The following is a 14,306-nucleotide window of genomic DNA, read 5'->3' as shown; positions in this document are numbered from 1 at the left end:
TTCACCCCAGAGAACACACGTAAAGGAACCAGTTGCATAATGGAATGTACCCAAGGGCCGGTAAATACCAGACCTCGCCATTGTTATTGTAATGGACCTACTACCCCGGTCTGAACAACCACTGCACTGATATAACTCAGCTTATCGTTGTAATTACATTAGGTACAAGATGTATCTTCCCCAGTTACTTTTGATCTTTGTCCCTATGTGTACCGTAATTAATTCAAGTTAATCCAGATTATTAATTCTTTTTAGTTAAATTTTCAACAAAAATTTGCTAAAATCTAAGTATAATAATAAAAAATTCTTATAATTCAACTTGGTGTAATTCTTTGTCCGAAATGTTATATTGATCGTTTAAGTTAACTCTTGACCTCCGGCTTGATAAGAAGCGAAAAAATGCCAAGCAACCTAAAAGAAGGAAAGAAAGGTGCACTCAGGACACACAAATACAAAGGCGGAGAAAGTACTGAGTGAGGATGAGGAACGAGATGAAGAAATAGAGAAGGGGAGTAAATACGAACACTAGAAAATGTTGGAGAATAGCTCATGGAAAGAAAAAGGCTAACAAGTCAGATCAAGCGAAAGTAATAAAGGTCGATGTTGAAGATAAGGAAATGAATCAGAAGTGGAAGGGATTATCTGTATGCCGTATAACGAAAGGAAGTGCTCAAGAGGAAAGAACTGAAAGTTACTGTTATGAAAGACAATAAAACTTGCTGTGCAGAACGAAGAATTCAGTGAGGTAATGACGGAAGTCCTCATCCTTAACAAAATACCTTTTTCCCGACGACAAATCTTTACATAGTGTGGGAATCTAACTCGGTATAATGTAAGGGTATTGGTAAGGTAAAAGTATTGGAATGATGTAAATCTCCACTAAATGCTTGAAAATTGTACTCAAATACCACAAAAGTTAAATGTTTATATAGTGCAAGGAAATTTAAAAAATAATTTTTATACAATGTTACTTAGAAGCAAAATTGCGCCTTCACTGGGAAACCTGATTAAAGCCAATTGGTATCAGATATGATGTTAACAAGCCGGAGTTCTAGCTCATTTTATCATAAATGTTCAGCGTTATCAAGATTCCTGGATAATAATAGATTGGTAGTATTGAATAAGCTGCAGGATTTTAATACTAAAGACTAAACAATATTTTTATTGCGAATACTTGCAGAATGTAATAGACACGATTACATACCATCGATTTTGGAGGTTCCTATTTAGGAGTAAATTGGCCCTTTCCAGACTTTTGTCCCACTCTGTATATTATTGAATTATTGTATTTAATAGATTTAGTCAAAGTAATAATTTCAACTCATCTGCTTGTGCAATACTCTTATAATACTTATAACACAGATGCAACTTTGACATTATTATTTGTTCAGTTTCAATTTGCTGATGCACAACCTTTCAATGTGTTTGTACAATATTACAGTAGGGCCACCTACCCGATGTAATAACTTGAGTTGTAATGGTATTGAATACGTAATTCCACAAAACCTTCAATAGTATTGCAGTCGTTAGTATAAACATTCAGTTATTGTCGTCGTTGTGTTCACAAATCAGAGCACATTGTAATGTCCGGAAAATGAAATGCATAGAAATTCCCACCAGTACAGATCCCGCGCGCAAACAAAGCCAGGCAAAGATGCATCCGGGAGGTGCAAATGCGCAACTTGAATTTCGTTGGCTCAAATGAAATTCTCTTTTCACATTGGGAGGTATTTGAAAACGATACATATGCGGTTTTAGTCGCGACATTGAAGTTGAATTTATCTTGTTCTTCGAAACGTAGATGCTTTGCTCTCCAAAAATCGATACTATTCGAGTTCTTTTTTTCCAAATCGGATTTTCAACGATGCCTAATCGTTGTGTGGCAAAAGAAATTATTTGAAAAAATATAGTTGAAACTTAAATGAACAGGAATTTACTCGATCGTAGCTTCAATAAACATAAATTCCCCCTAATGGCTTATTCGCATAAATATTAGTTAGGAGCGGTTTCCATTTCGCGATTCGAACTTGGGATATCTCCCCCTGGTTGTTTATCTTTGTAAATTCCAAGCAACCTAAAATTACTATCTCGGAGTTGTTCTACCTCTTTCAGTAACGCCAAAGCGGAGCAACGAAGCTTTAAAATAGATCAGCACCGTAATAGTAGTACATCTCTTATCGTACGAGAATGGAACGCGGCAAGATTTCATTTATCATGAATTGGTTTTGAATTTAGGTTCAGTTGCTTTGAGGATATATCGCCATTAGGTCTCGGCGTTACACGACCACGATCTCTAAGAGGCAATTACTTATCTAACTCGGGGAATTGGTGAGTTAGGAGGTATGTGTCACCGAACTTGAGTGCAGTGAGACTTTGTTTTATTTGCGAACATAAGAAATAGGAGTTTCGTTTGAATAAGCCATATATATGTATAAATTACATCAAGGTAATGCTTTTAGTACGTTAATGCAAAGTTTCAATTTCAACATGAACTTAGGAAAGTTCACTTTGCGATCCTCTATTCACTTCTAAGGACTAATTTCTATGACGAAGTGTAGATGTTCCACGTATTTAAAAATTCATTTAATTAATAAATGTTTTTCTTTTATTATTTTAATAAAGGCTACCTCACAAAGGTTTGGTTCGCAATTTTAAATGCAATTACTGGTTTCAGAGAAGCCATCGATTTTAGTTGAAATCGTGGTACTAATTTTTGCCCTTTGATTGACGCGTTTGGAATTCGTTTCGTCAGTTTTATTATCGACGAACAGAACACCAATGTGCATTCCATAATTCATTTCTTTTTTTAATTGACTTATTTCGATTACAATAAAATGTAATAAATGTTATCGAACAATCAGTTTTTGTGAAAAACTTAACAATAAAAATAATTCGCAAAAAAAGTTTAAATAAATTCTAAAAAGAAGAAAATATTGATGTTAAGGTGAAAATGCTGACCTAAAATCTCTGAATCTTTATGACGGATAAAAAAAATATTTCGCCGAATACATATTTTTTCAGCTGGAAAGAGAAATAACCTTTCTACATCCCCCCATATAATAAAACACACAAAAAGGAAACTCCTGTTCTTAACATTTCCATCTCACCAAATAAAATTATTATTATCCATAATAAATCGAGACGAATCTAAAATGATCCCTACTCATTCGTTATTGTTGTTTTTAGGTGTTCATTTTGATACATCAAGTACAAGTTTAGTAAACGAAATAACGACCGCCATAAAAGTTTTTGCACACGGCGTGGAAAACTTTTTAGCCGATCCGGAAAATGAAGGTCGATCATTGAACACCCAGTTATCTTGCGATGGAGCCGGCGCCGTCCGATGGGATACCGGAGATCGTTTTTATCGATACTTAAGAAACGTCACGGTCGAACAAGATGCTGGGAAACCCAACGTTGAATTTACCCAAGACGGTGTTCTTAAAGCGACCGAATTGAAAATTATGAACTTGAGACCCGCGGGACCAGGACTCGGAAAACAACAAATTTGGGAAGAGGTAAGAATTATTTATCGTTTTTCTCTTACCATTTTCTTAGGAGTAAAGTTCCTTGGGGAGCTTGTTACATTTTATTAATGCGAAAAGAATGTAAATCATGAAAATTGTACAAGTGCAAATTAGAAAATGAATGTATGTAAATGGCAAAGCCGAATCTTCGAGCACGTTTAAGTTGTCATCACACGTCTGGTTTCGAATAGATTCGTTGTTTTATCAGCGACAAATCGAGTTTAACGTGTCACGAAGCCAACACCTATCTTTTCGGGGAGCGTTTGTGATTTAAAATTCTAATTTCCAACAAATTATTCCGATTTTCCCGTCGACGCCATCATCTCGATGCCTGAACTTATACATAATAGATGTCCAAGTTGATGTCTCTCTATGCTATAGTCTCTTTATGTTATAGTTTATTTTGTATATACCTTACAAATTTTTTCATTTTTCAAAAAATTGTTTGAATTTTGTTACATGATTATTTAAAGTTTCTTCTCAGCAATTAAATAAGGAATTGGAAATTACAAAGATTTAGAGAAATCAAATTTTCTAATTAACGAACGAGTTCTGCAACTACAATTTAACTGCCAATTGAATAGGATCGTAAACTTCGTGAGAGTTATTCAGAAAAAGACTTTTAGCAACTTTTAATTAATCGATTCCTAACGAATATAAATGTTACTTGCAAACGCCAGCAAAAGTATTGATTAAATTTTGTTCGCAAACCGTAGAAAATATATCAGGTTTTTTTTGTTTTTTTCGCGAACGGATTTCACAACATGTTTTAAATATTTTTTGCGTCATTTGCTAATGCCTATATTTTATTAAAAATCTACTTTTTTTTCCTTTGTTTTAAAGTTGGAAATATTTTCGAAATTATTTCTGTTTTTAATAAAAGTTGCTTACCCAATTTGCTTAATTAGTGCTAATTAGTGAAAAGTGGTTTAGTTCCGAAATTTCGGTGTTTACTTAACAAGTAGGAGCCAGTGCACATAATCACTTAAGCATATTACATTGCCCTAGTTAGCCGATTAACCCTAATTACTATGTTATAGCTATTTGTAATAACAAACTTTTAATTAACAATATCCCTTATGATTACTCAAGTCTTTATTAACTGTTTAGGTATTTTAGTATTAATTTTTAATTAAGATGAAAAGGAATTTCTTTTTAATTCTCCATACAATTATTATTTATGTTATAATAAACGTTTTTAACATTAATAGATATAGACAATCCAAAAATAATTAATCAATCTTTTAATATTTTTAATAAGCTACTAATAAACCTAAAAGTGCAGTAAAACATAGTTATAACAGATTAATACGGGTAGGGGGTGTCCGATATATGAAAAATTGTGTTAGTTCTAGTTTACAGATTGTTGTAACCTAAAACGCCGAATAACAACTACAAGATAAGGATACTAACACTAGCATTAGAACTAAAACTAGAAACATTCGGGTTTAGCCGAACATTTCTTAAGACGGCTAAACCCGAATGTTTCTAGTTCTAGATGTAGTCTTACTTCTGCTTTTAGTTCAATAAAAATATACAACAGTCCAGCGCTGAATAACAATTAAAACTAGAACTACCGTTCTTTATTTATACATCATATAGACAATTCGGGGTATCCCCAAAGAGAGCAACTTGGACTCCATCTATGTGTTCACATTTATATTTAAATGTACTGATGAGTTAAATAGATAATATTAATAGTATGTCTTAAAAATATTTTGCCCGTGATATCCGAAGTCCGTTCTAACGACATCCGTCGAGGTTTTACTGTAGATACTAATAAAATATGGAAGAGTGGCGGGTTAGGGAATACACCTGGAGAACTTATTAAATATGTAACAGACAAAATAAACCAGATGCGGATTCAAAAAATGTATAAATAGACTACTCACCTATGCGAGATTGGTTCCCAATTAGTTAGGATTTTACATTCATAGTATTTTGATTATGATAAGACAACCAATTTCGATGAATGATATATTGTTCGAAAGGTTAATCCTTCGAAAGTGGAAATACCCGATTCGAAATCTGTTTCGAATTCCGCTAAAACGCCAAAATATTGCGAAGAATTAAACTGGTCATATCTGATATACTCGATTACCAAGATCTATACGTCATAGTTTTCTCCATCTAAATTACAAAATACCCGATTTCAATTTTTCGCGTAAATCTTGTACTGCTCTAATAATGATAACGAGTTCGACTCGTTGTTTATACACGTATAGGCACTTGAAAGTCTAGCCCCTAATAGAAACAAATTAATGTATATTAAATCGACTATGATTAGAGCCGGTTTCATGGATATTAATCTTCCATATCTCAAATGTTTGGATTTGGCTGAATGATGATATCGAAGCACTCGATTTAAAATATGAGAGAATTTTGATGAAAACGCTAAAAACTAATTAATCAAACACATCGATTATATCTTTTATTAATTGACCAATTTTAGTCATCAACATCTCAATCGAAAATATGATCCACAGTGAATGTGAAAGTGGAAATGCCCAATTTCAAAATTTGCTAATTAACTGCGTACGGTTATTTAAATGAGTCCACGAATCAACCAACATTAAATTATTTTGTGTAAAACGATTATTACTAGAGACCAAATTAATGTCAAAATGTTCAACTATGTCGTTTAAACAATCGTGCGCTCTTAATTAGGGATTTTTGAGTTGGGCCTATTATCACTCGTTTTTCTTCTCTTTACATTTACAAGTTGCATTGATTGTGTTTCCAAAGAAGCTTACTGCTCATTTTCTTAACCTTATTCTTGATAGTACTTGATTTTAGTTAGGATTCGTTAGTTTACGACTAATTTTTCTATTAATGATAAAGCGTTCTCCAATTCTTTATAATGACAATAATTTATGTATTGATTTTTTTCGAGTATCGTGTTAAGGCCATATTGAGTGATTATTGTCCATGTCGAGATTTTGTTTTAAGTATAGTGAGAAAAGAAGTTCTTTTATCTCTTTAATCTAAACTATTCACCACCTGCAGATACACCCTATAGGAATTATAGGATTACAGACATAAAAACTGTCCAACTTAGATGGCATTAACATGTACAAAGAACAGGTCAAGACCGACTACTAGGTCGAATAAAGAGAGGAGGACCACGCAGGAGTTGGAGAGAAGGTATTGATGGAGAGATACGGATAAGAACTTGGTCATACTTCATCAGAGGCAGCGTCAACACATTTCTGCCACACAAAACAGTTGCATTCGTGTTAACTTTTTAGTCTTTTCCTTGAGCTTTTTCAATCTGTTTTCCAGAGCTTTTTCAACGGACTTAACCTTTTTCATCTCTTCATCATAGAGCTCGGTAAACACATACAGAACGTTTCAAAATATTGATTGCTTCGAATACTTTATTTGCGGTACGTTTCGAGACATTTACGTGGCCTTTGAAATATGAATATACCAAAACGACTATAATGATGTACAGACTATAACCACGTATATTAAATTTAATCAGTTAACTTGACTCAGAAGGTATTATATTTGACTTGCACCATTTATTAACTAGGACCAACACGGTTATGTGTAACGAAGTTGTACCATCAATTTAGTTTTACTCTAAGACGCCCAGCATAATCGAGTTTCGGTAAAAGATGTGGGGAACATCGCTTTTATCGACATAGCAAAAGTTTCGTCTACTAACAGTGTTAATGTAATACTGTACGGCGAAAGATATAAAGCTGTTTTCGGTAAGGCTCTTATTTTATATAAATATTTGTAGCACTATAATGAATTTTTACTTTGAGTCTTGTGTCCAATAAGATGGAAAAATAGTTCCTGAAGAACCTTACCTTTACTAATCCCCGAATATTAAGTAAGAAATTGAAACAATGAGTGATCGACAATACTGAAGCTTCATAAAAGCGATTGATTTGGTTGTTTTTAAAGTCACTTTTTGCTATAGATAAAGCTTATAAAGTTCATTTTAAATAAGAAATTTTTAATCCAAATTCTAAAATATCAACTTTTTAATAAAAACATCCCTTTTTTGATTGTATAGAAACCATTGCTTCTCTAAATTACACATTTGCAAAGGTCCTATAATTACTAGGACTACGTTGATAAGGTGCCAATTAGCTTTGTGCTTTGATTTTACTGCTGCGGGCGTAATTAGCTCGTTAATTGCTTTGATTGGGACACTTGAATAGCTTGTATTGTATACTATAACTTCCGTTTTTTCCATTTTCCATCTCGCAATTTGCAAATTAAACAAACTAACTTGTAAAATGTGAATTTCTTCATAATTTATTCTTGTGTTACACTTTACTCTTTTTGTCGTAAAAAGTTGCAATAACTCAATTTACATAAAGATTTCAGACAAAAGATAAAAGCATGTCCAATATCTTGAAATTCCCATCTTCTTGCAAACGTTTTCATAAATCATATTTGCCATCTTATTTCAAGTTTTATATATTTCCTTTTATACGTCAAGAATCAGGTCCTTTTTTATTTTTATAATCCAAAACAAATAAGGGTTATAAGATATTGGATTTTGAAGATTTTTTGGAATAAAATATTTAAACCTAATTAACGGAGCTTGGAAATTATCTGATAAAACATGACGTAGATTTTAATTCACGCAGTCCTTTCTTTTGTAAGAAAATTAACGATGTCGTACAAATCCGGGCCATTTCACCGTGGTTGAAACAAGAGTAGATCGTTAATCATTTCTAGGCACCTAGGAAAAAGAACCGGGTGTTCCATAAGAAGTTGCAGTTTTGATCTATTATCCTTTATTATAAGAACGCCAGAGTAGGCGAAGCTTATTTTCAGCTTTAGATGAACATGTCGCTATTACCCTGGAATAGATTATTTTTGCGCTCTTTTATTACATTTTTAGATAAAAATTTAAATTTTTATTTCTAGATTGGAGCTTGGAAATCGTGGCAAGTGGAGGGTTTGGACATCAAAGATATCGTATGGCCCGGAGATAGCCATACCCCACCTCAAGGCGTTCCCGAGAAATTCCATTTAAAAATAACTTTCCTCGAAGAACCTCCGTACATTAATCTCGCACCCCTCGATCCCGTTACAGAAAAATGTTCAATGGATAGGGGTGTGATATGTCGAATACCCACAGAGGCTGAATTTAGTGAGTAAGTACTTTTTTATTCCATTTTAATATTTGCAAACCACTAAAAGCATTTTCAAATTTTTCGAGTTCTAATTATAAAAGTTTCAACTTTAATTCACGTTGATATTACAATTTTTTTGATGAAACAAAATTGAAACCCGGGTCGAATATTTATTGAATCCTAATAAAAAAAGCAACTATCGCGGAGTATCCATAAAACTCTGCACTGCAGGAACTAGAAAACTTCGCTTGATTGGACTCAACTTTCAAAGTGCCGGAAACACTTTTAAAATCGACGGAGGGTGCCAGAACTAGGCCCTCAAATGAGAAATTCTAACTTGGTTCAATTAATTGAAGGCAAAAAGAAATTACGAAATTTAAAGGTTTCTGAACTAATTGTTATGAAAACTCTAATTCTTTAAATAGCTTTCAGGTATCCAAAACTCTATTAAACTTCTAGTATCTGTTTATTATGTAACTGTAACAAGTAGCATAGTTGTTGTGTGAACATTGAACCGGCTTCGTTTAATTAAGACTTCGGAAATTGTCCGAAGTTCGACAAAGCTCCAAGTTCTAATGTTAACTGTACTCTAATGAAAGTCTGTTCTAGTCGTATACACGCGGTGGCATTATAATTATAATCGCTTAAGCCAAGGAGAGGATGAAATAGTGATAACTTTCGAAGTTCGTGCTGCGGCATTCTGATTAGGTTTCCAATAGAAACGGGATTAAAGATAATAACCTTTAAATTCTATTCACGAGATATTAATAATTGATAAGATTTAAATAATTATATGGTCTTAAAATATTCAAGTTTTACTGTATAAATATGGAGAACAGTTATGGAAACGATCTCCGAATGGTTATGACTATCTATTCACTACCGTCATTAGAAGCTTGAATAGTTGGCCAGCGTTCCAAGCTCCCGAATATATATTACTGTTTAAGTCCTTAAATTTGCGTTCCATCAGATAACGACTACTAATAAAAAAAAGTCTTGGGTAATCATCATAACTTCCGCAAAATCTTCCCAGTAACGATCAAAAACACTGAAATAATCAAATCGTTCACTCTTATTTAAAACATCAAAGCTCTAACATTATCCGCACTCCAAATTAACGTAATTTCCGTGATTTCAACCGTGAAATATACCTTCTTTGTTCCCCAACACACACAGGATATATAAACGGCTTTAAATTCTTGGCGATGTTTCGTTTGATAAAACGCAATTTCCCCAATTCAGAGTATTCCGATTTATTTGATAACCGGATATTAATTAATAATCGATCTCACAACGCGTTTTCTAAATTTGACCAGTTGATTTTAAATTTGAAATCTACATCCAGAAGCGGAATATTCAAACAACGTCAGTTGCAGAGCTTTAAAAAATATATGACCGTATCTCGGTTTTGCGAGTTTTGTGTTTACCCAAATAAAATGTACTCCTACAATTTATGGATGTTTGGACCAAACTCTGTACATAAACGCGGAAAAACTATTTGCATACTTGAAAATTAAATAACCCATATAGTTCAAGTATTTTAACTATATAGTTTTAACGTTTAGATGCTTTTAGAATAAATGAGAATATTTAGGTTTGTTTATTTTGATATGTTTTTATATCGAATATGTTTCTATCATTCATGGTACTTGAAACAAAAGAGATGATGTTGAAGCTTACTGACAATGTTCTAAAAGATGGTAAGGGAAAACATAATTATTATCAGCATACAGTTTATTGGAAGAGACGATTTAGTTATTTAGCCAACGAGGTCACCACACTTTGATAGTCTTAACTGTTATCTTTGGGGACAGATTAAAAATTTATTGTATGCGGAAGGATACTTAAACCGGAGAAAAATGAATTAATAAAATTATGGCTGCACTGAATCCATGCAAAACAACCACAATACTCTTCAGAGAAGTACAATTTCGATTGTATTAAGAAGTGTATTCAAAGAGAGGAAATTTTCAACAATAATCATAAAGCTTTAGCTTAAACATAATTTCTTAATTAAATTAATAAGTAAAAAGTTACGAAAAGTTTAAATTTTATATAAACTAATCTTAAATGTTTCTTTATAACCTCAAAAAGTTATATTTCTTAACTTCAAGCTGTTTTGAGGAAAACATTTGTTATATTTAACCCATTTTCAACAAACATTCAATTCAAATAAACAACATTTAAAAATTTATATACTATAATAAAAGGTTCTCCCTAAAAGCTTAATTTGTGGCAAAAGTTAACTTCAAACATTAGTTTACAACATCAGAACATTTCCCATCTTAAGTCATAACTATTTTAGAGAAAATAAATATTTCCTTTACACTGAACAGACGTTGAAGTTAAATTGGCAATTTTCAAAATGAATGTACTACCAGGAAACTTAAAGCTTGGTGAAATCTAACCTGAAAGGATTCTTTGTAACCTCGAACAGTTTTATATCTCAAGTCGGAATCATTATGGAAGGAACAAGCTTTTTCTTTAACCACACTTTTAACAAACATCAAATATAATCGATATTAAAAAATATATATGGCATGTATTGGTCACTATGAAAACTTCAAATTAGGTACAAAGTAATCTGAAATATTACTTTATAACCTGAGCATACCAAATATGTTCGCCCGAATATTTTAAAGTATGTTATAATTTAACCTCAAACGTTCCTTTAAAACTTTAAAAAGTTTTACCTCTTAAATCATAACAGTTTTGGAGAAAACAATCTTTTCTTACCCTCACTTTCAACATGCACGAAATTAAGACGGCAACTTACAAAAGTATACACTGAATGAACGGTTTACCTTGCAAACTTAAGATTTAGTATAACCGACCCTGAAACCTTTCTTTATAATTTTAAAAAGTTAAATTTCTTAACTCCAAGCTGTTTTGTGGAAAACATTTCTTGCATTTCTTGAAAGCATAACTTCTTAAGCCGTCTTAAGAGACGCACGGCTAAACCCAAATGCTTCTAATTCTAGGTGTAGTGTTAGTTCTTCTTTTCGTTTAATAAAAATATACCACAATCTAAAGCTGAATAACAAATAAAACTAAAACTAGCACTAGACCCAGAACTAAAAACATTCAGGTTTGGCCGCACGTCTCTCAATACGGTTAAACCTGAATGATTCTAGTTCTAGGTCTAGTGTTAGCGTTAGTTTAGCACTAGCAGCTTTTAATTGTTATTCAGCGTTAGATTGTGGTATATTTTTATTGATCGAAAAGTAGACTAACACTAGACCTAGAATAAGCAACATTCGGGTTTCTAAAGACGGCCGAAACCTCAGGGTTATCATAAGGAGTGTCATAAGTTTAAAATAATAGTTTCATAACTATGGTTACTTTACTGCATTCATGCATATATTGCGAGTTATAGAAATTCCCAGTATAAAATGTATTGATCAATAAATAAAAGCATAACATTTAGAACAATTGTTGAATATGTGGATCCATAATTTTAACCAGTGTGACGAATAAATAAAATCCAACACAACTAGTTGTACAACTTAACCTATGTATTTTAACGTGGTTCCTGCATTTTCTTCGTGACATTTTAAAATTTACATATATTTCTGCTAGCAGCAATATTGTTTCATATTAAGTTTCCTCGTATATCACTTTTATATTTAACGATACCTCCGATGATGGTCCAATAGTGACCGAAACATGTCAGGTTGATTTAATATTTAAAATAAAACCAGTTGTAAATCATTTGTTTTGGATTTTATTTATTTAAAACAATGTAATCCCAAACAATATTTTATAACGTCAAAAAGTTTCATGTAACATGAAATTTAATCGATAAATTCTAACAATTTAGTTTACGTGAAATTTTTACCCCAAATAATTTTAAAATTGGTATAATTTAACTTAAAATATTCCTTTATAAATCCAAAAATATTCATTTATTAGACCGTAAAGGTACTGACGAAATCAATTTTCCTTCATAAAAATATAATGTAAAGGCTTCTTCACAGACAAGCTCTATATACTTGTTATATAGAAAAGATTTTTGTATCGAAACTCATTCTTTTTATATCTGTAGAAACTTGCTCATATTGTACCTATTTTCAAAAAAACAGTTTCTTATTGAGTACACCCTAGTATTTAATTATCTTGATTGGGTATCGTGTAATTACTAACGTGTAATCTTGCTTCCCCCATTGTCATAGTACTATAATTGCACTGATCAAGATTACTGACGATATAAGATACGCTTGTAATGGTCGACGTCTAAACTTGCTTAATTGCTCAATTTCTTTTATGATTTTCTCATGCAACTCTCTCATCTATTTAGGCTTTTCCCCTTTTTCTTTGTTTTTGATGTCGATTTAACCATTGTCATCACTTTTTGTATGTACGCATCGACTTAAATTTTAGTTCACGAAGTTCTGGAAATAACCCAGGAAGGTGTTTTGGATCCGCTGCTTTTCTCTCTCTTTTCATATGCAGACGATTTCCGAATTTATATTAGCACAAATGGATGAAAATACCGTTTTGTTTACCTTTCGATGATCTTAATAGTAATCAGTAGTCAGTTCTTCTGTATGTGCCGTCTCCTTTAAGAAGAAGATACTGTTCTTCTTATACATCTTCTACCCCATACTTTCCCTTAAATAATAGTTTGTAAAAATGAGTAATTTCTCCCCCTAAATCACGTGGCCAAGATCATCCAGCTCACCCAGCTTATTCTCAGGGTGCTTCTATAACACCACATCTTAACACCAAATTTATATCTGATGTTGATTACCTCCCCGTTTACTCTCATTCCGGTTACTGTTTGCTCTACCAATGCTTCCTGTATGATGTCTGAGATAATGTTAAATGCTACTAAATCTTAGATCCGCTGATTTTGACTACAACATTTTTTATCAAGGCCTTCTGTACTTGTTCAATAAGCTTAGCTCATAACCAGCTAATAAGATGCCAATTCACTTCATTCATTTTACTTCATTTTAAAAAATTTTACATATTTTTCTGCAAGCAATAAGGCCATCAAAAAATTTTGGGTATCTTTGGTACCATCAAATTTTGATGAGTACTTGTTATGTATAAAAGTATCGAAACAATTTCATATAAAATATTTTTGTCCTATTTCTAACAGAGGAATTAAAATATAAATAATTGTTCGCCAGATCTTCATGTCCCTTCCCTTTGTTATATTCTACATCTACTAAAACCTTTTTTACTGTATTCTCTCCTTTCGTAATTACATGTTGAGTGCTGTTGTCGTGGTTATTATTACGCTTTTGTCCTTCCATTTCAACATCATTTATTTCTTACTAAGCAGTGCAATTTATTCAGCTCTTAGTAATTTAATTTAACATTTTGTAGGATTCCTTTTCTTGTCACTCAATACTTATGTAGTAATAAATAACAACAATTTCCTAGGAAAAAACGTTTCGTAATTTTGATCTATCTATTTTAATTTTGATGTTATAATCAACCATCGAGGTTCAATCACCGAAAAAACGATTGCATAGATTTCAAAAAATTAATTGGACACAACTTTTCGCGTTTTTATAAAGCACTAAAAGGTTCAATATTGATTCAGGTAAAATGCCATTTAGGATTAATAGCCATACACTAAATTTCAACAACGTAGCTAATTGCATTTATGAGTATCGTAAACACACAACATAATGCTAAAAATAAACAAAATACCCCTCAAAATGTA

General features: G+C 32.3%; 1 protein-coding gene across 6 annotated transcripts in view; it reads left to right on the top strand.

The window, feature by feature from the left end:
- LOC111414869 (NMDA receptor 2) overlaps nt 1-14,306 on the top strand; it is a 165,273-nt gene that overhangs the window by 96,241 nt on the left and 54,726 nt on the right. For all 6 annotated transcript variants that reach the window (XM_071196248.1, XM_023046324.2, XM_023046323.2 and 3 more), the window contains 2 exons: nt 3,187-3,518; nt 8,421-8,650. In XM_071196248.1, coding sequence (XP_071052349.1) covers nt 3,187-3,518; nt 8,421-8,650 — 562 coding nt within the window. The remainder of the gene's footprint in view (nt 1-3,186; nt 3,519-8,420; nt 8,651-14,306) is intronic.

This window comes from Onthophagus taurus, chromosome 1, assembly GCF_036711975.1.
Source record: "Onthophagus taurus isolate NC chromosome 1, IU_Otau_3.0, whole genome shotgun sequence".
NCBI classification, from domain to species: Eukaryota; Metazoa; Arthropoda; class Insecta; order Coleoptera; family Scarabaeidae; genus Onthophagus; species Onthophagus taurus.
Note: the sequence above shows the minus strand (reverse complement) of the source record. Positions and strands in the feature narration are given on the sequence as shown.